Raw genomic sequence first — 24,987 nt, 5'->3', positions numbered from 1 at the left:
GTACCCTGGTTCGATTCCCCAACTTGACCAATTTCCTACTCGGTTTTATTTATTTTTCTGGTCTGACTAGAAAAGTTAGGCTAATTGGTAATTGACTAATTAACTAAACTCAGTCCCACTTACTTGGAACATCACTATACCATCCCTTTAATTGGTTGCATGGTTACTAGCCGAACTTCAATTGGCCCCGTTTGAAATTCGCGCACTGTGACGTCACGGCCATTTCGACCAATTGAAAAGCGTGACATTTCTGTCGACAACTCCTGCTTACAACGATGAGGCATTAAAGGCTTCCGCCTTAAAAGTGTTTCGAAAGCTATCAAAAAAAAAAAAATTCCAATGCCTCCCGGTATTGTCCCACCAAAAGATGTCGCTTTCGTACTGCTTCGTGGCCACAATGGGCACTGCTTATTGCCCCCCCCCCCCCCCCCTCACACACACATTTTTTTTTTTTTTTTGCAGTTATTGATGCTGGATGGAGATACCAGCGCTCTCGCGAAGCGCGCTGGTACGCCCAGGTACGACGTTCTACTGCGCAATATCTTCTATGAGGAAGTGAAGCATAACTAAGCGACAGAATGTCGCTGCTTTATTAAGCCATTTACTACGTGGCAGGTGAGCTTGAATAAACACGGGACAGGAAATCCGGAGCCGAACGGGACGAACGCTTTGCTGTGCAGGCGACTGGCGCCACGCTTCACTAGCTCGTTCGCCTTCGGCCTGTGAGTGCCTCCGCGCAACAGCCTTTTGGAGGCCGCCACGAGTACGATGTCGAATCGAGTGGCCGCGTTTGCTAATCACTTTCAGCGCGGAAAAAAAAAAGTAAACAAGGATATAAAAAGGAAAGAGGGAGAACTGACAGCCACCGACTAGTGCGCCAGATGTTACCGCGGGCAGTCTGCACACATTACCCATGCCCAGCCCCAGATGCACACAACAGAGAACCGAGAAGCTCGCGACTGCCACCCTAGCTCTCTTTCTGGGCGTTCACAGGTTCAGCTTAGGGACGAGCTGTCAGATTATGCGACGCAACGCGGATTCAATATCACGCCATGTGCTCCGATGCGCGTCTAACGGCAATTCAGAAACATCCGGGTTCCTGTCGGCCATTGCAGCCTTCACAGACCGTATAGCTGCTGCGCCGCATAAAAACCCAGGTTTCCTGCGAGCAGCTGCAACCAGTGTTTCTTCGAAACACAGAAACGGCTTAAAACATCGGCAGCTGAGGGAACACAATGCCTGCGCTTTATGTTTGCTTTCCGAGGCGCGCGCGCGCGCGCGTACGATAACGTGGCGACACCAGGCGGTGAGCCAAGGACGCCAGAGGGGAATTTTGCCGCTAGAAACGTCCGCACGCTGACGGATATTTGCCAGTGCAGTGACGTGCAAGCTGCAACCCGCGGATATCGGTTAAGCAAACCAATCTTTTACGCACCGCTACGTTCCTACGAAAACATTGCGCGCCCCGCCCACTGCAGCAGGCGCTCCGCGTTCGTCAACAGCGTTTGGCATTCCTTCCTACAGGAACCACTCGAGCCGGCCAATCATTTCCGGCCAAATTCGAATACGCTCGGCGCCAGCTGTGGCCATGGCATAGTAAGGACGCACAGCGAGCCCACTCCAAACACTCGGCTGTCACGATGGAAGGGAACGACAATTCTATTTGAAACAAATTTTAGCTACGACTAGGATAATGATAGACCAGCGGATAGTCAAATTGATATCGACCTGCCAGGACGCTGGTAAGTACAGCGAGCTGCAGAGTTACGGCACTGGTTCCTGTGGCGTCCAACAAAGCACTGTGAATATTTTCCTTTTTCAGGAATTTCAGATCCCTGCAGCCGAGCCATAAGGGCAGCTTCCTCAGGTAAGTTAATGGCGATGCATCTTTAAAAGCACAGCGACTCTCGGACACCCCTTTTAGTTCATTTGCTGTACAGGCGATTACGCCATCGGCATTCCTGAACTGGCCACTTCTTAGCGCGGGTTTCAATACATGAAATGGCTAAGCAGTGACACTATGGCGGGTCGGGAACATATGGTGTAATATATGGAATGCCGTCACCTTTTGGGCTACTCTGATGCGAAACTATCGGACAGCACGGTGAGGAAAAGAAGGGAGATGGGGCTCTTAAAGAGCACTTTTAAACGCAACTCGTTTTTCTGATGAAAAACAAAAAAAAAAAGTAAGTTCGATTCGTTCTATGATGCAGGCTAGAAAGCCTTCACCATGAACCATATGTTTCCTCTTTTGTACAGAACCACGCGCAGCTCTCTTGCTGCTCAAGTGAGCTAGATCACTTGTTGGCGTTGTTTCTAGACCCTAACAAAAATACAAACGTTTTGTGCACGCTGGGTTTTCGTAATGAGTCGTTCAGCACTAGGAGTACCATGGGAGCAAATTAAGAAAAGTGAAGTAGACCCATCCCGTATTATTATTAACTTGTTTTTGTCCAAACGAAGCTCCTTAATTCCGGCTCGCCTCATTTCCATTTAGACGACCGGTGGTTTAGCTCACGTACAGTACAAAAGCCAGTAGTTTTCGGTCACGTTATGAACCCCACGTATCGCCAGTCTTGGAGAGCGATGACGCGAAGCGTACAGCCATCAATGCGATAAAAAAGAAATTATACTGTTAAAGTTTGCGTGGTTTAAGCTAACAAACTAGGAAGCAAAACAGGCTAAAGGAAGCGTTCAACCCTATGCCGCACGCGACAGGCAGACCTCATCTTCCACGTGTGCCAGTAACTGCCAGCGCGACTCAGATATCAGGGCTGGTTGACTTCCCTCTCGATTGGGTTTTCACCCGACAGATCGTTTCTTAGAAGCGGTAACCAGCGGTGCTCCTCGTGAGTTGCAAGGGGCGTAGCATGCTTTCTCCTTTGTAGTATTCGACCGCGGAAAACCAAGAATATGATCGTAAAAAGTGATCGATTACCGGGACTATAGTCAGCTGGGGTTATTTCCCTCTCGCGCTATCCCACGGAAATACGCCTACGTGGACTGACGGCCTCGGCACATAGTTCGAAAAGCAAGGAGTCGTCTGGCGAAATAACCGAAGATACTGCAGTCGTCAAAACCTTCCAAAAGAAACTGGCCTCCGATGTTTGCTTTTTTTTTCTATTTTACACTAAAGTAACGAATTACAGCACTTAACAGAACCTCACAAACAAAGCAGAAAAACAAACACAGCTACGGACTTGCCTATGCCCATTTTACTGCCAGGCCGGAATCAGAAGGTTTCACATTTAGCCATCGACTCCAAGAAAAAACTGTCATCGTTCATGCTTACAAATGAAAGGTGGTGTCTGACTGGGGTGGGAGCGTTCATCGACTGGTTATGCATAACGTCGTGCTATATGCATAAGCGCGTAGCAATACCGCACACAAACTGCCGGCTGCCCGCGCGGTATGGTAAGTGGAAGGCTTCACTTCTAGGGACAAAAAATATATATTTCACTTCATTTTGACGCTATTCAACAAACCGAAATGTAGATGTGTCACAATCATTAGGATCTTACGATATGTTGCGGTACAGGATATGAGAGCGACCTCACATCTCTATTGTTCAAGGGCACTCTTTCTTTTCCATGCAGTTGTTTTTTGGTCTAGGTCTGCTCCGCAGTCCGCTGCTCTAGAAGCGCAGCGCTGCCGATGATCCTCTCCTCGGACGGCGCGTTTCCTAGCAGCTGGCGCAGACTGACCGTGCTACATTCCTCCGCACTCGCCACACCCTTCCTCCTCATTCCACGGTAACCACGTTCCGGATGGTTACAGTGGTACTCCTTCCTACACTCCCTCTATATCCCCCTCCTCCTCTTGCCGTGCCCTTCTTTCAAGACAACCCTCCTCATTCTCCTTCTAGGGTAACTATCCTCCGATTGGTTCCCATAGCAACCACGTACCAATATTGCGCTTTTTCACACTCTCGCCATACCCTCCTCCTCCCACGTTGAGGATTTTTTCCGCATTTTCCACACCCTCCTACTTCCACAGTAACCACATTCCGGACCGTTACCGTTTTAACCATCGTCTGGTTGTGCCTTCCTACGCTCTCTCCATAAAGCCTCCTTCCATGCTACCCCCCCTCGTCCTTCCAAGGTAACTAATCTCAGGGTGGTTTCCGTGGCATCCGCCGATCGGCTGCGCCTTCTTACGCTCTCGCCATTCCCTTCTCTTTCCGGGCTTAACCATCCTCCGGTTGGAGATTCCTCCGCTGCTCCCGATACCCTCCTCCCTCCACGGTAACCACCCACCGGTTACGCATTTATCCGCTCACGTGACACCTTGCATGGTGTCACGTGAGCGGATACCCTACGACCTTGCAACCACCCTACGATACGATACCTTGCAACCACCCTACGAGTGGTTCCCATGGCAACGCACCCACCGGTTAAGCCGACGACGCCAGACAACGGCATCCTACTGCGACCCTAAATCCAGGAACGGGTGCTTAACAGCTGTCGCTGTAAAAACAAAAATGAAACACAGGTACCGCCGCCACACGCCGTTTTCACAAACTAAATTCGGTGACGTATATTTTATCCTTTTTTTTTTTGTTCCGGATCTATGAGGCTAGGCCACACCGCCATTCACTTCAAATCGGTTTATCACGGAGTCCAATTCGATACTGACGTCACTAGTATTTACTGAGTGGCGGAGACACAAAAATTGCATTTCTGAAGCTAACTTTCTCAGTAACAGACGCGTTTTTTTGCAGCCAAACAAAACATCAACCCAGCTACGAAGAGCCAAAGAGTCGACTTTTGCTGGATGGAGTTGTCCATGCAGCGAACCTGCGGCCAAAACGCCCGCGGTGCGACCAAAAGCGCGAACGGACAGACAGAAAAAGCGCTTCATCGGCAGGGGTTAACGAACTCCGGCCGGCCCAGCACCGGCGGCAGATTGTTGACGGGCACGTGGAACGCGTCAAGCGAAAAGCGGCGCCACCGCGTCTGGAAGCTGGGCGCCAGTCACACTCGACACGGCCAATGTCGGCGCTGAAAACAGAATGCAGATCCAGCTTTTAATACCTCGCCATGACGGAGCGCCCGCTCAACGAGAAGGCAGGCAAAAAGAAAGAAAACTCGCGCTGGCCGCCAAAAGAGGAGGAAGCCACAAACAGCTTTCGGACGTGCGTAGGCCCGGAGAGCAAACATGGCGCGCATCCGGGCGCTCCATCCGGGTCAAACACAAGGGGCCAATGGAATGAATCCAAATAACAGGGGCCGAAGAAAGGCGCTCCCTCTCGGCGCAGAGCGGCGCGGATAACAATGCATGCCCTAATGACGAACGCCACCAGGAACCTGTTTCGGCGGCCGTCCCTGCCGCTGCAAGCGGAGCAGCTCTCGCCGATCGCCGCCGCGAATGATGAGGTCGGAGCGAGCCCGCCGTTGTGCGAGGCGGGAACGCCACGCTCGCCCCGGCTTCTTCACATTTCCCGCCGGTGTCCGAGCCGAGGAAAATCTGGCCCGAGCACTAACGAAGCCACGCGTCGGCTGAACGGTCACACGTCGCACACTGCCCACAATAAACATCCACGGAGTTGTTAACGGCAGAGGTAATCTGCCGCTAAGCTGTGCGCGTGCTTTTCGCGTCAACCGTTTCTCTCTGCGGCTGCAAATAACTCCCGTTCCGTGCCACGCTACGAAACTGAATACCACCACAACTACGCGACACAGCTGGCAGAAATATTGGGCTGACTGAAACTGGGCCGGCATATGGCGGTCGTTAGTGGCTATTTATTATTAAAAAAAGAATGGAAGGAAAAGACGCTGCTAGCCGCGGCATCTGCCATCGAAACCTGAAGCGCCTGAGCTAAGCTGGGGCTAGCTGAGTATCTATTCGCGGCCGAGTGGGAACGAGCGGTATAAGCTTCTGGTCCAGGCTGCGGTTTTCAGTGCAGACTGCGCACAACGGCTGTACTGCAGGAGGCTGTAGGCCAGCACTACGCGGCATGAGAAGGACAATGAATATACACAGCCACGATAGAAAAGGGGGTTGCGCTAAAGGTTAAATGTTCATTAGAAAAAATAAGTTCCACCATTTGCCGAACAGCATGTATGACCGTATACGAAGGGCCCTTTCACGTCAAAATTTCCCCATCTCCTTGAACCTGCGCCAACTGAACCACCTTGCCCAACATATGCGACCGGCAAGCCAACCAGCCGAACGGAGCATCATAAGGCGCTTGACTACATGTGTGGAAGTTCGCACAGCCACTTCGACACAAACAGCAAAAACCCTGCCAAGGCTGCGATCACAGGCGACAGCTGTCTGAAATGAGCACAATCTTTACAGCGCAGCCAGTTATCGATCCTCGTCAGCAGGACTAAAGTAACAGAGGGGAATCATGGCACGAATCGATTGCAAGAAACCAATTCAGTTAGGCTTACGCAAGTGAGCCCACAAGTTCCTAGTTATGGTGCTCGCAATGCTCTAAAGAGAAGACAATATGACAGAACAATGGCAGAGGAGACGGCCAGCTCAAATCCTTAGGCAAGAACATCGCTACCTCCCCTTGGTACAACAGCAGGGACGTGTCATTACGAGAGCGATGTGGTAACTGCTGGGAGAAAACCGGCCCCAAGATAAACTTATACCCCGCAAACCAAGACAGCCTTCTCTTTTTCGCAGTACGATGCATAAAGCGTTATTGTGCAAGAGCACTGCGTTGGACTGCCTCTTTCGTAAAAGTGTGCACACGCAAGCGAATCCCCAGCCCTGTTGAGCGTTTTAATAATAGAAGATGCCTCGCGCCCCTTTCATTTCCGTTAATGTAATGGAGAAGGCAGCGTTTCCGTTGCGCAAGCAAGTACATCCTCGGAACATGGCTGTAACGTAGGGCAGACTTGAACCCCTGCGGTGAAATTAGCCACAAAGATGAGCAGAACGCTGAGGGTGTTCAATTCATCAGTGGTTCGTTGTTAGCCGGCGAAAAACTGGACACAGTCAGCTCGTTCCACACGCATCTTCAGCCGTGTCAAGCTAGGGACAACACGAATGTTGCTTCTCCGTGCGCTGGCGCCGCGATGATCGCTTGTTGCAAGACACATGCGTCACAGTTACTCCCGGTGTAAGCTCAAAGATTGTTCGCGCGGCAGACAAACCACGCAATCGTAGCACGCAAACCTCTGCGCTTTATTTTAAAGAGCCAGTTGTTATGACCGGGCCACATTTCACCCCTAGATCTGGGTTCGTCGCCCGAATGAGATGGCGTCACCGCATAACAAGGTCATAATGCTTCATGTGACCGATGACAGCGGGTCATGCGATCTTGTTATGTGATTTGATGACGTCATTTCATGCGGCTGACGAAGCACGTTAAGGGTCATATGACCCACTGATTGATGAGAAGGTCATGAAACTTCACATAACATAACGATAGGCTATCTCCCCCACATCAGCCCTGCGCACACAGCCGACGCCGAAACACGTATCATATTACGTGATGAATTAAAAAAAGAGGGCAGCTCAAGAACGACACGGAACACAGGGAGCCAATGAAGCCCCAAGGCAAAAAAACAAAACGAAGTGCGTTTTTCTTTTTTCACTTACGCGGCTAACAATAGTGAGGCCAAAGGGCAGTGTCAAGTAAATAATATAAGGCATAGCAAGCGAGCATGAAAACACACTAAAAACAATGAAGCAAAAGCAGAGTCAAATTGTAGAAGCGGATATACGCTTGCACAATATTCCAGAAGGTCAACAAATAACGCGGCTAAACAGTAAAAACAAGAATAAACCTACATCAGGAGGCAATCCGAAAAGAGCTAAAATTCGCTAAAAGTCAGACAGGTAAAAGGGGCCAACGTATTCTGCGCTTCGTGTCGTTTCTGCGCTGCCCTCTTACGATTCAGGTATGAACCAACAAGCTCAAACACACATTTTAATATTAGGTGATGGCCAAAGTTTTTATCATCCTTCTCATTCTATTTCCGTTCCGAAAGATGCGACCGAGGTGAACTCCTCGGAGGTAGGCGAATCTGTTTGCCGGGGTCCCCCATCTACGTCACGCGTAGCCCAGAAGCTGGAGGGCCTTCAGTGCCGTCAGTACGAGTGGAACGCGCTCCAGCAACGCGCAGGGGTGAGCCTACGCTGAGGCCCCGCCATTCACCTGGAGCGGGGCCTCCGCTACGGCGGGGAGGCCACGCGGAAAGCGCGCCAGACGGCTCCAGCTCGGCGGCCGGGAAGTGCGCTCAGTGGAGACTGGCGTGACATGTCCGCACTCTGACAGGCTTTGTCGACAGCCGGCGAAAGCTGGGAATCTGCCCTGCAACCGAGCCCGGCCACGCGACTTCTCCAGTCACGCCCGGGCAACGAAGGCGTGACGCAAGCATTCTAACGGACTTGAGCTGACCGGATTGAAACTGTCCAGAATAACTAATGATCGCACGAAGCTTTGTCCGAGAACCGAGCAAGATGCAATGCGGCAACGATCAGCAGACCGACGAGTACGTCCTCAAGTATCACCGCTGACTTTGTGAAGCATGAAGCATCCTGAGCTTTCATAGTAACCATCGAAATCCACATAATTTCAACAACAATTCGCTTCGCATCGTGCTGGAGTATGTAGCTGTGGGTATTTCGTTATAGCTACAAAACCTACAGCTATGACACTTCACTGCGGTTAGCCTCAAGGTTAGCATACGGAAGGCCGGCTTCTTCGAGTAAAGGTCCCACAAAACAGGCCGCACACCAGCGCCAGCGATGAGCCCCGAAAGCAAGACGCCTCGGCTGGAGCTGGTCTCGGCATTGCGAGGAGATAAAGCGCGAAACAAGGCTGCACGCGGTAGCGCGTAACCTTGGCTCCAAAACCGGGATCTATCTCGGAGCGTTACATAAAGCATGAAGATAGCGATCCCCGCGGGAACTTCCAATGACGGCTCCCCGGCTGAGTGTTATAGCGCGGGAGGCACATTTTTGTCCAGAATGGCTCAAACGGCGCTGGCTCGCAACCGCGCCATTCACGGACAGCTGCTGCGCACACACTATTACGGTGTGGCCCGCGCAAGCTAGCCTGGAAATAGAATGACGGCAGGTGTGCTTATGTAAAAGCCTGGACACAAAGACTACGGTGTCAGCTCGGCCGGCAAACGATTCGATGTGGGTGGCTTCCATGAGCGCGGAAGGCAAAGCTGTCAAGCAGCACACTGCGGCACCCAAGCGGATCTAACTCAAGAGCGAAGCGGCAGATGCCCCTCAAAGGGGGCCGGCCCTCCAGCCAATGGCGTCGACCGATCCTTATGACGTCGAGGTTAATCCCCTTGGAGCTGCTAGCGCGACATCACAGGGAGTAGCGGATGAAAGGGGATTTATTAAGCACGGCGTCATGAAAATCGGCCGACGCCATTGGCCGGGGGCCCCCTTTGAGGGGCACATGCCGCTTCGCTCTTGAGTTGTATCCGACTGCCGCGCAGACTCGCACAGAGCCCGTGGCATCGCGCTGTGCTCTGCCCACAACGAAGACGCCAACGAGATGAAGAGAGCGTTTCAAAACAAACAATGCGAGGGTACAATGGGTATCTCTGACACGGCAGAATCTCTCAGAAGATGGAATCCTAACAAAGCACGCTCTGCATTCATTATATGCCTCACGGGCAGCGAAGATGATTCGTCCTTCTGCGTACCACTAGGTTCCGTGATTTTGAGAGAAAGGTTCGCGGGGATAGCGGGGACACAAAATACTGCCAATCGAACATTAGACGAACAAATTGAAACCGGCGGTACAACCGATGATGTGCATACAACATACCATCCGAGATGTCACCAGCGATGACCCTACGCGCGTATCGCACGAAGCGGCCCTTTAGTAAGCAGTTTAGAACGCAGTTCCGAAATCCTGGGTATGTTTTATATTCAAAGCGCTATAGACCCGATGCACAACGCAGGTTTTAAATCACGACACGGTGCACTGCAGGAATGGAGTCGACACGTTTCGTTGGGCCAGCTGGAAAATTGTGGCAGCCTGAAGGGCGTTGAAAGGCCCGGGATCGCATTTTGGAGTGACCACAAAGTGGACATGCCCACTTCGGTCCGCATCGATTGCTTGGAGCCCCGAATGCGGGGGTGGCAGCTGCGTTCACCGCGGTCACCCGTCCCTACAGTTTCGCCATCTCGGCGGGGAACTGCGCCTGACATAGCGTCAATAGCATCAGGGCAAAAGTGATTACTACAAAACAAAATGTGCGCTCCACTCTCACTTCCGATCTATATCTCGAAAGTAGAAGTACGCGGCTGAGTGTGATCCGAAGGCGTTGGGAACATCTACGCAACTAACGCGTTCCGAGGCGGCCGCGTTTGCCGTGTTTCGGAGCAAGAGAACGAGCCGAGTTTAAGCCACGCTTATATGAAGTCTTTTTGTTCACATAAGCGTGAAATGAGCCAAATTCACCTCAACGCAAATCGACAAAAACGCCAAAGTTGATCATCCGCACATACCTTAGCGCTGTTCAAGATACGCTTTACATGTTAATTAGTTAACACACCACGGTGTAATGAAAAAATATGAAAATCAACATGTAAACGTCAGGTTTGGCTCTTTTCGATGTCAAACTCTGCATTTAACCTAGTTGCGTTCAGGGAACCTATCCCTACAGTTGTTTTCAAGCTCGTTAAAGAACCTCAGATGGTCGAAATTTCCGGAGCCCTTCACTACGGCGGCTCTCAGCCTGAGTCGTTTTGTTACGTTAAACCTCATAAATCTTAAGCCATAAACCAAGCTCTGCTTATGCATATAATGCTTAAAATGATTATGCTCTGAATGCAGCAGAAAAAAACAATTAGAACATTCATAGTGCGGAATCAGGGGAACTGCTGTGCTTCAACACAAGCAAGTAAATGCGCATAGCAGGCTTCTGTCACTACGCAAGCGGAAAAGTAAAACGGCTGGAATGCATGGGATCCTGAATGTACTTTACTTACCCGTAGCATTTTAAACTCATCGGTGGTAGCGAAATGGCAAGTCTTGTCGTTTCCTGTCTGCCTTTGCTATTCCGCTTATGATAATTTAGTGAGAAGGCCACTGCCACCTAGCCCAACGTTACACATCTTTGCTTCACCGTAGACGGGGCAAATGATCTCATCGTTATCGTCGTCTTCGGGGTTCAGATCCTCCGCCGATCTCGTCATACCATTCGCAGTCGATGAGAAAGTAGCGCTGGGGAAGGAATAAATTAAACCACGTTCCAAACAGTACGACCTATGATATGAAGCTCACAGCGATAAAGAAGTCTCTCGAGTAGAAGGAAGATACGCCCTCTAGCCGAAGTGAAGCCGAGACCAGCCGCAGGAAACGAGTTAGAAAACTTCACTTTACCGACAGAGAGTTGTGTGGCCTCTTCTATTCTTGCCGTTCCACCCATGCATGTTCCTTGCGGTAGGTACCGCTCTTATACCTCTGCTGAAGAGTTCTATCCGAACCAAGCCCGAGTAAAGGCGAGCGCAACTTCATTTTGGGCTAGTTAGGTTTCTGACGCAAGAAACTTGGCGGCGTAAAAAAACACGCACGGAACTGGCGCTGGTCCTGTTTATCTTTTTGCTATGAAACAGCGTTCGCCTCCACGCAGGTAAGGCACAAAAAGCGCAAGACATTGGAGAGCAGTACGCACGGCGCTCAAACATATTCATTCTCTGCGACCTCGACCGCTATATCCAAGATGAATGCACTGCGAAGGGAGTATTCGAGAAGCCCCGCTTATCCTTTATTCCGCCCAACGAACAAGCGACAGCAGGTCCTCTCGGCACTGTTTGTCTTGCGTCCTTGTGGAGGGCGACAAGGTTAATATGGGCGTTTTTCTCGGACGATAGGAATCGGCCAAAAGGCTCACGGCTACAGAGCACACAATCAGCCGCGGGAGAATGAGTTCATCGCCGCAAACGCTGATGCTCAAATTACGGCCCAAAAAGGCCCTCCGTACGTGCCGTCGAGGGGCGCACGCGTTACCAAGACGCGATGACGCAATTAAGTTTGGCGATGAGCGCTCCTTCGCGCGACCTCTGCCAATTGGCTGCCCGCGTGGGGACAGCTGGGGAGCTGCGTGGCGCACCCACGTCGACAACACCGCCGAGTGACACACGCACACTGGGCGTAGAACGCGGTAGCTTGTAGATACAGGCCAACTTCAATCAGTTCTCAGTGTCCCCTTAACGCAGCACAGATATACCAGGCTCTTCCGGCCAACTCACCACGGGAGCGGTTCTCAAACTGCTTCCCAAAGTATGATTAGCTTTGCGCAGGGCATCCCGCGTAACGTGAGCCAAGGGCTTACAAAAGACTCCGACATGTTGCGGAAATGGAAATGAAGAAGCACCGTTAATTGGTCGCCGCTGAGACCCAAACATGCCTATCTTCCTCGCTTAAGACAAATCCCAAGGACTAACTAAACTTACTCCATTCACTTTTTAGGCGCTAGATAAAGTTGAAAATATTGAGGTGGAAAAATGCCCAGTTTACCAGCGGAATGAGTTATAGGAAGGGAAATGTGGGGCTCGTTTGATGCATATATATATTGAAAGAAGTCAACAGCCACTGAAACCAAGGTGCACAGGGAATGCCTCTATATTTTTCATTTGTGGTGGTGATCAATGAGAAAATAATACTGTGATTAATTTGTCGCTTAAAGACAATTAATTATGACACAGAAGAAAAAACAACAATGCCGCCGGTGGAATCCGAACCCACGACCTTCGAATTTCGCGCCAGGTGCTCTACTAACTGAGCTACGGCGTAAGTTTAAAAAGCCACACCGTAAATTTAAAAAAAAAACCATCCCCCTGTGCACCTTGGTTCCGGTGGCTGTTGACTTCCTTCGTAGTTAATTTGCTACGAAATAAAAGAGCACTTTGTTCTGTGCGCGCCAGCCAATAAGAAACACTACTAAGCCTGATTTGTGAAAAACTTTTTTTTTACTTGGCTCATGCTTTTGAGAACAAGAGGTGCAATGCACATTTATTTCGGCAGCCATCTGGCGTGACAAAATTGTTCCCGCACCCTTATCGCATTAGGCTACAAAAAGAGAGCACAGATAGATTTTTTTCCCACACAAGGGATTCAGAACACGGCCTACTCTGTCCAACCCACTGAAGCACCTTCTCGGGTGCGACTACTACCGACCAGATAGGTACACCAAAGAGGTATTGCCCGGGGGGGGGGGGGGGGGGGGGGGGCTCGTAACGACCTGCGCGTAAAAGTGGAGAGTGCGCAGCGCACCCCTCGCAAAGAGGGCACGCTCACCGGAAGCTGAAGTCAATGCACATACACAGCCGGCGTGGACACGGACCCTACACCTGTCATGGGCATGAAAGTGTCCGGTTAATAACAAGTGAAAGAAGGCCAAGAAAGGACGTTGAGTGGCGTCAGCTGGCATCACGAGGCTGGCGAACGAGGAAGGCGATACAGAGACCGGATTTCGTGGCGCAGTGATAGTAGCGACGTCGTGAATTGGACGCCACGTGGCCGAGGGAGCCCAAGATGGAGACCAACGAGAAGCACCCAACCTGCAAAGAGGACACGCGCGGCGTGCTTTCCGAGAGACAAAAGCCGCGAAGATAAACGCCGTGTCGCTTGAGAAGCCGAACAGGAGCTGCGGCGGACACGCCGAGAAAAAAAAAAATAAAAAGGCTTAAAAAGTAAAGGCGAAGTAAGAAGCAAGCCGAGTTCACAAACCACGCGTCTAGAAGAGTGTGCGGCCGGTTTTCTTACGCAAGAGATGTTCGTTGTGTATTGCGTGAAGTGCTTTTCATATTTTAGGCTTCCGTCGGAGGACAAGAAAGGTTCTTGTTTTCTTACATGTACTTCAAGCATTTTCCCGGAGCCTTCACAAGAGATGCAAACTTCGAGCACATTCCTGCCACACAGCACCCTGTTCTTCACCGATAAGAACACGCACACAGCACCGGGAATGAAAAAGAAGGATAAGGTTTCAAGAAAATGAAACGGTGCGTCTAACCCGCAAGTTGGAGCACGCATTCTTCCAAGCTTAGTCGTATCAGAAAACAGCCAAAGTTCGACACCACGACGATCAATCCCCACGACGGCTAGAGACGTTAACGCGGCATCTTTAAAAGCAACTGAATCCGATCGTATGCCGTGAAACTTACGTCTAATCTGTTTTTTTCATGGTCATGAGTAGGCCACTACCACGCAATGCAAGGGAGATAATTCAGAGTGGGCACTCAAAAAAGAAATAAAAAATGACGTTATAGCATCGTTAGGACAAATGCAGATTAGGTGCGCTCGCAGTTAGGTTTCGGTTTCCGTACGAGGTTTTAAAAGGGCAATACGACAGCGGTGCGTTCTGGATCGATAGCGCACGGATGCAAGTTGATGAGGACTACGACATCCAAATCAGAGCGCGCGCGAGAAAGAGTGAGAGACATTGGTTTTCCGACTCCGGTCCGGGTCGCCGTCGCAGTGGTCTAATGCTGTGGCCAGCAAAGCTGATCCGTTCGCGCGGTCGTGGGTTCGAAACCCACTCGTGGCCATAGAGTGTTCTGCCGTAAAGTGTTTTGCATAGTTGGCCATAAAGCCTGCTGGCAGGCTGCCACCTGCCCACCGGGCCACGATGCCACCTGCCAGAGGCTTCAGACAAACATCGACGAAATCTCAGGCCGGGGGGTTTTAGTGCCAGCGCCCTAAAATAGTTGTCGTCAAGCAAACTGCATTTGATTATGGTTTTCGCGCAAGGGGGAGAGCTACCGAACGAGTTGGCTCCATGCAATATGAACGCCATGGATTAGTTAGGCTTAACCGGGAGTGGAAGCAATGAAAACAAAAATAACAAAATGATCTGATATGTTTCGATGCCTACTCGTTTTTCGCGCACATTCACTGATTTTTCAGGCAGTACTAGATAAGCACGATGCACATGCTAGACAGTGCCGCTGCCTTTATAAGGCGTTCCAGTGCCAACCTTCGATGATACGAATTTGAGTCCCGAAGGAGAGAGACGTCCTCGTATAACAACGCGTACATGCACGCCCCGAACAAGCCCAAGTGGACAAAACAAATCCGGAGCACTTCAGTTCGGCAAAATACGTTCAGCAAGCGGTTAGCACATGCAGAAGTACAAAAAAGAAAAAGAAAAAAAGACAAGCGAGGTGGTGGAAGAGAAAGAGATGCAAATAACTGAAACACCTTGCAGGGCACAACGAGCGATAAAACCAGCAGCCACGTTTGGGCGCATACGCGTCTATTTTCCTTCCCTTTCGTCTCTCGAACACCACGCACGAGTAGCCCGCTTCGCGAGAAGACGTCAGCCTCCCTCGCCACGACGCCAGCGAAGAAGCCGGCATCGCCAACAATGCCGTCGCCTCGGGAAGGCTCCGGCGCGAAAGCACACAGGCTACGGGGGGCCATTTGCATTCCGCGTCCTCTGTTCGACCTTCGCGAAACCGACCTCCTTAGAGCGCCAACGTCATAGCTTGCGATTGGTTTCGAACGGGTTTTCCGGCCTACGTGACAGTAACTCGAGTGCACGCAAAGCGACGACGGCTGCCCACAGCGTTGCGCCATCAAGGACCCGAGCGGATGTTCCGCTTAGCATGGACACACGCCGCCGCTTAGCGCCGCCGAGGTCGTTATCGCCTCAAGCCGGTTGCATTATAAGCGACAGTTCAATTCGCCGCGGCTCCAGTCACAAAGTGGAGCGAGTGTGTTACTGCCCTTACTGGCGCGAGTAATCGACTCAGCAGCACACGAGGGGGGAAACGGGGTCGGCTGCCAGTCAGCCGGCCCTTCAGAACGAGGCGAAGCCCAACTGCGAAACCGAACGGTAACTACCACTGCAGCGAGACACTCCGCCCAGCTGGAAGGGCGCTCACATGACACGTGACTAACACTGCATTGGCACTCGCACACGACGAAGCCTGCCATTCAAGTAAATGGCAATGAACGATTCGTAACGCGGAGAAATCAAAAGCGCCTGCGTCTGTCTGGGCGCTATATTCAATGAATGCGAACAACATCTGTGACAGCACGACTGAGGAGTACATAAAGCAGCACTGTCGCAATGAGCATACAGCCTTACAACCCGGTGACGCGTTCTATCACATGAGTGAATTCAGCATTCCGCGCTTTCGCAGAACTTTCCCGATACCGAGCGCTTGTTCTGTCAAGCCGCGTAGCACCGGCCTCGCTACACTTTTCACAGGAGGAACAGAGCACCCCTCTTCAGACGCAGAGAAACATGGCGGCTCGAGAAACCGGTAGCCGGAGGGAGAGAGGGGGGAAGAGCAGAGAGGGGGCTGCACAACAGCAGACGGCATGACACGTCGCCCGCGCGCAATGGAAACACGCTAGAACGAGCAGCGCCAAATTGACAAACCCGTGAATAAGGGAGACAGAAATAAAAGAAGGAAAAAAAGCGGGAGAGATCTGCGGAACATCTGTTGCTCGCTGCGGCGACCCCCCCCCCCCCCCCTTTCACCTCGCTCCTCCTCCGCAGAACAGCACGACAAGCGCGCACATTTCGTTGCTGTCGTCATTTCTAATGCGCTCGCAACCGCTGCTGCAACCAGAGAGCAGCGCGCGCGGGCAGCACGGCGCAGAGTATACTTTGCAAGAACTGACGCGGGCGCGCGCGCATGGAAACGATCTTCTTTATGTTGGAGAAGGCGATCTCCGGGATGAGGGGCTTGGCAAGAGGGGGGTGGGGGATTGGGGGAGAGGGGGGAAACCGGCCATGATAAATAACCGTCGGAAACAAAGCCTGCCGTTCGTTCGTCGCGGGAGGGAGAACAGGTTCGGGCATTGCGCGCCGGCTTCTCCCCCGCACCGCTAAGAATAACATTACCATAAATTAGTAGCCGGTCCTCGCAGGCACTTGTCAGAAAACAAACGCCTAATGGCACGACAAATGAGACGGAATAAAGTAAGCGGGAGAGAAACGCGCTCGCACGGGAGGGACCGGCTGCGCGCCGCGGCGGCGGCCAAAAACAACAATCCCCGCCAGACTGACAGCAGGCCGACACACGTCGCGCAGTTGAACTGCTCTTGGAGAAAGGGGGAGGGGGGGGGGGGGGGGGGCGAAAAAAAAAATCCGGCCTTACGAACCGCAGGCAGAACGCGGCTCCGCTCGTCGAAGGCAGCAAGAGAGAAGGCGCAGTCGTTATTCCTGCCTAGTTCACTGTCCCATTTATGCTGTCTTCATCCGACAAACTTTGTGTCACACTGAAGACACGTCACGCCCACATAAAGATCCCCCCTCACCAAACTAGTAAATCATGAGAAGAAAAACAGTCCACAAGTCACATCTGATATTCATCGTGAATGTGCAACATACTCAGTTCCTTGAAACCGAATGACATTAGAATGGTCTACTAATATTGCTAGATAAACTTGTAGGGTGCAACCTACTGACACTGAGACAGCATACCGAAATGGAAAGGCAAGGGAGAAGAAACTACCCTTACCCAAGTGTCTAATACGCTTAGGAAAACAACATGCAGTGGGTAACTAGCAATTTGGAGTTTTTTTTTTTCTTAAACTCATATTCAAGCAAGCGGAGCGAAATGCTATTATTTAATGCATGCAATACGACTCGGGAACGTAGCGGCCAATCCACCTCAAAGGGGGCCCTCCAGCGGTTAATCCCCAAGCGTGACATCGCAGGTGTCTTGTCTGGCAGGTGCCTCTGTGAAATGGCATCAACCACGACGTCAAGTCAATGGAGCGCAACCACTGGCTGGAGGGCCTCTTTCAAGGGAGACTTGCCACTTAGTTCTAATCTATACAGCAACGTTACGGTCCCGACGTACACTACCTACTGGTGAGGTCATAGCAAAGTTTTGATTGAAGAAAGAGAAGTCAGATAATATTGCGACGCCCTCAACAGGGCTGCACGCGAAGCAGCGGAAGAAACGTCCATAACCGGTTTCGGAAGGGAAAAGAAAAACGACAAGCATAAATTATGTAAACTTGAAAGCAGCACTCTGTCGCAGGCTCCTCCTCTTCACAGTTCCGCGGCGGACTAACCACTGGCCCGTTGCTGCGTACGCCATTACCAAGATTACGAAACGCAAGGACATGGCCTTATTCCTTATGCCTGCAAGCCGAGCGGGTTGCCCCCACTGCCAGCAGCGCAACCTCGACCGCTCCTCCTCCTCTCGTGCCGAGGGCCGCAGCGCAAGCTACATCACACCTCTTGCTAGAACTCGGGTCACCGAGCGATCGAGAACCGCGCACAACACTGGTGAGCCAATGTGCAGCTATGTACAACGTGTGACAGAGTGTTGAGGCCAATATTTCTAAAAAAGATCAAAAACTGCAGCACATATGTGCAGATCGACTTCGATTGGCAAAAGAGGTCTTGGCCGTAACAGTAGCCGTTCTCATCTTGTCTTTTACGGACGGTGTCACCACCAATTGGCCTGCGCGTCAGGAATGAAGATGACTGGGAGACAGTCCGCCGACACTGGCGAAAGCCGGGCTCCCTGAGAGAGGCTGGTAACGTGCGCCATGGGCGACACGGCTTCATTGTTTTCTCCGCAACAGCCAAAACGAGCTGGCGGTTCCTCGGCTGAATAAATAATACAGCCTGCTTCAGTGCAACCACTGGCAAGCTCCAAGGCCGCGCCGATGCGAAGAGTGATAGAGGCCGTGCCGAAATGAGCACGTATCGAGCGGGTCGGTATTGCACGGGACCGCAGCGACTCGGCGCGGCAACTGGAGACAGGCAAGATAAACAAACGAAGCAGGGGGGGGGGGGGGGGGAGGCGTCTCCACTCGAACGAGTCCCGCCCGTTTCTTTCGCTAGAATGCGCGCCCTCTCCAGAGCCGCCCTCAGCGGAAACCGGTCTCGCACGCCATTTTTCAAACAAAAGAAAAATGACGGCCCCAGAGGGGGAAGGGAGAGCCAAAAGGGCCCAATGACGCCTGTGAAAACAAATGCTGGCTCCTCAACCAGAAACGGAGGGAGGAGAGAGCACTGCGCGCGAGAAGGGAGGACGAGGTTAGGAGTAAACGTTTTGAGGTCACCTCGGAACATGCCTACGCCGGAGTGACAGGCAGAGCCTCGCTGCTGCCAAGCCGAAGACAAACAGTCGTGCCGAAGCGTAAACAAGGCCGAAGGCCTCCGGCGCACTCCCCCGCCTGTCCTCACGTCTTGGGCTCGCCCGATCGCGCCGCTTCCCCAAACGCCGCCACCCGTGTAGCGCACGATAATCCTCTCGTCGCACCCGTCCAAAAGGGAGTCGAACCCGCCGCTGCCTCGCGGCCGCAAGTTTCTTCTATCCGAGCCACTCTATGGGAACACTGCCCGCAGCAAGGTGGGACGGCCCGAACGGCCACTGAAGAATGCGCAATCGAAACGGCATACAACGCACCGCTCCGACGCACACGCCTCAGCCATATGCTGCTTCAAGGTACCGACAGTCACTTTCAACAACGCAGGGCGGCCCAATACGAGTACAATATGTACAAAAAAACAAACAAACATGAAAATTGCCGACGGGCAGAGCAATGCCACGTCTCCGAAGCCAGCAACTACGAACACATAACACGAAGTTCGTAATAGTTAAAAATAGTAGAGACTTTTAGAATACGGTGACCCTATCGATTAGGAGCATAGGGGAAAAGCGGGGCGCCAGTGCGCAGGACAATCCCCTCGTGACGGCAGCACGCTTCGTTCGGGAGTCAAGCAACGCCGTTAGAGCAAAACTTTCCTTTTCTCTGATGCCAGCGTTCAGCAAGGTCTAAAAGCCGGAAACGCGCCTAGACACCTCCGAAGAATCTTCGCCCACTCCTTCACGCAGCTACTCTACTTCATCCTATGGGTGGTAGAGCATCCGCCTCGCATTCGGGAGGCGCTGGGTTGGATCCCCAGTGCTGCTTGGTACCTACCAGTTTCTTTAATGGCTACAAGATTTCCCCTGGCCTGGTGCTCGGCTCTTCTAAAGGTGAGATGCTTGGGAAAGGGCTCTTAAACCACAGTTGCCTTGACGGATCAGAGAAAAGTTCCGCCGTCAAGCAACCCTAAATCCGCCTCGTGCGGTAGAAGCCCAACTTGTGGCAACTGCTTGGTCTAAAACCGCTTTCCCAAGCATCTCACCCTAGAAGAGCCGAGCACCAGGCGAGGGGAAATCTTGTGCCCATTAAAGAAACCGGTGGCTACCCGGCGGCACTGGGGATCGAATCCAGCACCTCCCGAACGCGAGGCGAATGCTCGCAAGGCTCACAGTGTTGGGATCTCGGCGGAACTTATCTCTGATCCGTCAAGGCAACTGTTTGGTCTAAGACCCTTTTCCCAAGCATCTCACCCTTAGAAGAGCCGAGTACCGTGCCAGGGGAAATCTTGTAGCCATTAAAGAAACCAGTGGGTACCCGGCGGCACTGGGGATCGAATCCAGCACCTCCCGAACGCGAGGCGAATGCTCGCAAGGCTCACAGTGTTGGGATCTCGGCGGAACTTATCTCTGATCCGTCAAGGCAACTGTTTGGTCTAAGACCCTTTTCCCAAGCATCTCACCCTTAGAAGAGCCGAGTACCGTGCCAGGGGAAATCTTGTAGCCATTAAAGAAACCAGTGGGTACCCGGCGGCACTGGGGATCGAATCCAGCACCTCCCGAACGCGAGGCGAATGCTCGCAAGGCTCACAGTGTTGGGATCTCGGCGGAACTTATCTCTGATCCCTCAAGGCAACTGTTTGGTCTAAGACCCTTTTCCCAAGCATCTCACCCTTAGAAGAGCCGAGTACCGTGCCAGGGGAAATCTTGTGCCCATTAAAGAAACCGGTGGCTACCCGGCGGCACTGGGGATCGAATCCAGCACCTCCCGAACGCGAGGCGAATGCTCGCAAGGCTCACAGTGTTGGGATCTCGGCGGAACTTATCTCTGATCCGTCAAGGCAACTGTTTGGTCTAAGATCCTTTTCCCAAGCATCTCACCCTTAGAAGAGCCGAGTACCGTGCCAGGGGAAATCTTGTGCCCATTAAAGAAACCGGTGGCTACCCGGCGGCACTGGGGATCGAATCCAGCACCTCCCGAACGCGAGGCGAATGCTCGCAAGGCTCACAGTGTTGGGATCTCGGCGGAACTTATCTCTGATCCGTCAAGGCAACTGTTTGGTCTAAGACCCTTTTCCCAAGCATCTCACCCTTAGAAGAGCCGAGTACCGTGCCAGGGGAAATCTTGTGCCCATTAAAGAAACCGGTGGCTACCCGGCGGCACTGGGGATCGAATCCAGCACCTCCCGAACGCGAGGCGAATGCTCGCAAGGCTCACAGTGTTGGGATCTCGGCGGAACTTATCTCTGATCCGTCAAGGCAACTGTTTGGTCTAAGACCCTTTTCCCAAGCATCTCACCCTTAGAAGAGCCGAGTACCGTGCCAGGGGAAATCTTGTGCCCATTAAAGAAACCGGTGGGTACCCGGCGGCACTGGGGATCGAATCCAGCACCTCCCGAACGCGAGGCGAATGCTCGCAAGGCTCACAGTGTTGGGATCTCGGCGGAACTTATCTCTGATCCGTCAAGGCAACTGTTTGGTCTAAGACCCTTTTTCCCAAGCATCTCACCCATAGAAGAGCCGAGTACCGTGCCAGGGGAAATCTTGTAGCCATTAAAGAAACCAGTGGGTACCCGGCGGCACTGGGGATCGAACCCAGCACCTCGCGAGTGCGATGCGGATGCTCTACCACAAGGCCACCGCTTCGGTGGCACGCTTCGTTCGGGAGTCAAGCAACGCCGTTTTACTGAACAGCAGGCCTCTACTCGGATACTAAACACGAACTGCCTAACCAAAAAAAAAAAGGTGGGGAGGGGAAGAGATACAAGCTCGAAAATACGAGGGAAAGCAAGCTAAAGGAAAACGACGGTGTTAAAGTTAGTGAAAACCCTTCCTTTTCTCTGATGTCAGCGTTCAGCAACGTCCAAAAGCCGGAAACACGCCGAAACACCTCAACTCCGAAGAACCTTCGCCCACTCCTTCACACAGCTACACTACTCCATCCTGTGGGCTCGCAGCAGTGCCACACAACGAGCTGCGTAGAGCGAGTGACGAGCGCCGCAGCGTAACTGGCACAACGTCGTGGCCGTGCGCTCCAATAAACAGGTACAAACGAGAAGCAAACAGAGGAGCAGACGTTCGGAATAGCATTCAAGGGCCGTGCAGCGATCGATGAGGCCGTTGAACCCTGCGGCTCCGGCAGTGTCTCCCCACGGTTGCGATGAGCGAGTGGGCTCTCGTTGCCAATGCACGGCAAGCGGCGCCAATGGGCAGCGCACACCGCGGGCCACAAGTCCGCAGTGTTCGCCCGATTACTTACAACGCGAGTCCGTCAGGACGCGAACCGGTGTCAAAAAGAAATGCGCCGATGTCCGAGCGCACGAGCCAAACAAAAAAAAGTGAAATAATAATAATAATAATAATAATAATAATAATAATAATAATAATAATAATAATAATAATAATAATAATAATAATAATAAATCAACTCAGAGCCCGATGACAACTTCGCCTCGCGGAGGTAACGAAAACGGAATCTCAGACCACGCGTACGGCGGCTCCAGATTGAGCGCACAAACCGTTTCCTGGTTCGCAGACCTAACACAATGTCAGGACCAAAGCGGTGGAGATACCCCTCCCTTCCTTCCCAGCTGCCTCTCCGAGCCTCGAGGTGCACTCTTCCGCAAACGCAGCGGCGGAGCTCCCCGCCCGCCGTCGGTTTGTTTAGTTTAGGCACATGTTGACAGCTTTCACATCCTTCCTTACTTCCACAACAGGGACAACCAATTGCATAAAATTGATAGAAACGACATACCGACAATCCGCACGGCCCCTATGCGCCGGGAAAATCCAGCGCATTATTACGAGCGCGGCGTTCTCAGCTCTACTTTCCCCCGGTGGCAGTCTCGTCGGTTGTCGTACGCGGCCATCGTTCCTATGCGCGAAAAAGCGCAACAGGCTGCGTCGCACGCTGCGCAGCGCGCGGAAGCATCGGCCAGCGCTCAGCAAGCGAGAAGTGCCCCACCGGCGATTGGCCGACAGCCCAGGGGGAGGCAAGCCGAGGAAAAAAAAGAAACTAATCAACGGCGGCGCTTGCTGGAGGGTTTCCGCTTCTTTAGCGGCGCAGGCCCTACGTTGCACCAAGCCGTCAACAAATTCAGCGTGTGTAGTATACGGTCCTGAGGCTAAATGGTTTGGGGAGAAAGGGGGGGGGGGGGGGGGTCTCGCTTGCTGAGCACGGATTCGAAGCCATCCGCGGCCTCTCGCTGCGAGAGAAGCGCTGAAGCGTACTCCGGGTCCACCGATTCGCCAAGGCTGCTGAACCAAAGGGTGGCGGAGGACAGACAGGGCCGACAGCTGCAAGCCCACCTGAAGAAGGCTGTCCTGGCAGGTTGCAGTTGCAACCGAGGGGTACACGAGCCACATCTTTTTTTCCACCCGTCTGCATAAAACCAACCTGAAATAAGAAAAAAAAAACGTCTTCTTCATGGCATTTGCTTATTTCGGCGAAGAGCAACGCGTTTATTCATTATTCATATGGACATGCCGGGTGAAAAAAAAAAAAAAGAAAGTAAAGAAAAAGTAGGGGAGAGGACAGCAAAGTAAACGACCACGTCTAAGCAACAACAAACAGCACGCGCTAAATGTAGCGGCTCACAACCGGTCAGCGGGCCCATCCTTCATGTGCGCCGAATCCAGATGACGTCAAAAATCTATTCCGACAGACCGCACAGCAATTGCCGGTCTCGGGCACATGCGCAACACAGCAACACAATGGCGAGCAAACGCCAAAAGAAGGAAAGCAAGCGGGCGGAGGTGAAGCCACACTGCCGAGTGAAGCGGCCAACAGAAAGCCGGTCCAAAACCCGGAGTGTCAATGATGGATCACCGAGAGCACCGCGCCGCCTTTCTCGTGCCCAGCCACTGGTGCGCCAAAGACAGAGTGCACCTCTCGTTTCCGTCGGGAAGAGCAGCGCCGCCACTTCCACGAGAACAAAATGAGATGCGGACGCGCGTTGCCCAGCAGCGGCGTCGGTGCGCCCAGTTTTGCATCCTAGAACGTAGAGGCGAAACGACGGCCGCTTGCTATGAGCAACGGGGGAAATTTCGCCTTGAAGCGTAAGAGTAAGGAATACGGAAAAGAAGGCCTTACGGATTCCGATGATCATCCAAACATTTCGTCTGCAGCGGTGGAAAATGACTAGGTAAGTACCGCTAGCCCCGGCCATTTAAATATTGCACTCATCGTGGACAGAACCGACAGCAACAGGTAGAACGTTTGTCGAATGCGGACACTGTGACACAACTCCATTAAAACACAATGCAGCTGTTTATCTCGGGCTGCCCTTGACGAGCCTCCGTCCTAAGCCCGATCTGATAAGAACCGTCGGTGACAAGCGCTGTCGCTGAAGCACAAATGGTACTACATGCTCCAGAACGTAGTACCACCTGCGCTTCCGAAGCCCAGTCGGCAGTGCTACGAGGACCAGTCGGAGCCGCGCATATGACGGAAGAAAGCCGCCCAGAAGGAAGGCACGACATCATGTACCCACTGCGTGACCTAGACAGTCTGAATTGTATGCCAGCTGAACAGCAGCGATATGCTCGGGTGTTCCGTCCTGGTTAAAGCGGTTTCTTCCGCAACTCACTGGCTAGACAGCAAGCCCAGGCGTGGCGTCCGGCACCAGCGCGAGCGAAGCCTTCGTGACGTAGTGCCATGATCAAGAAGAACTTAATGGATCTACAGTCTCGGCTCTAGGTTGCAGCATGCGGTAATGGTGCCATCTCAGAGACTCGCTGCGACGGGTAGCCGACGTCTTCCTCACCCGCATCATGACGCCCTTGAGTTAATAAGCACGGCGCAGTGCTACGCAGCCAGGCGCGATGTTTATGGACCGCGGGGCCCGGAAAAAAAAAAAAAAGTGGGGAAGTACTGAACCTAATCACGGCCTCGGCTGTATAAGTGCACTCCCTACATATTCACGCGACCAACGCAGTGCAACTCAAAACTCCAAGCTGCGCGCCCACGCACTCAGGAAGATCATT

General features: G+C 52.4%; 1 protein-coding gene across 9 annotated transcripts in view; it reads right to left on the bottom strand.

Annotated features, from left to right (window-relative positions):
* The window catches only part of LOC149352726 (TOX high mobility group box family member 3-like), a 387,363-nt gene that overhangs the window by 109,233 nt on the left and 253,143 nt on the right, over positions 1 to 24,987 (bottom strand). For 2 of the 9 annotated variants that reach the window (XM_089581932.1, XM_089581935.1), the window contains exon 2: positions 23,311 to 23,398. The exons of the other annotated variants lie outside the window; for them this stretch is intronic. In XM_089581932.1, the coding sequence (XP_089438058.1) occupies positions 23,311 to 23,389 (79 nt within the window). In that variant the 5' untranslated portion in view covers positions 23,390 to 23,398. The remainder of the gene's footprint in view (positions 1 to 23,310; positions 23,399 to 24,987) is intronic. 9 annotated transcript variants of the gene reach the window in all.

The sequence above is a fragment of the Amblyomma mixtum genome, chromosome 3 (assembly GCF_055824585.1).
Source record: "Amblyomma mixtum isolate Tamu chromosome 3, ASM5582458v1, whole genome shotgun sequence".
NCBI lineage: Eukaryota > Metazoa > Arthropoda > Arachnida > Ixodida > Ixodidae > Amblyomma > Amblyomma mixtum.
This window is presented reverse-complemented; position numbering and strand designations above follow the sequence as displayed.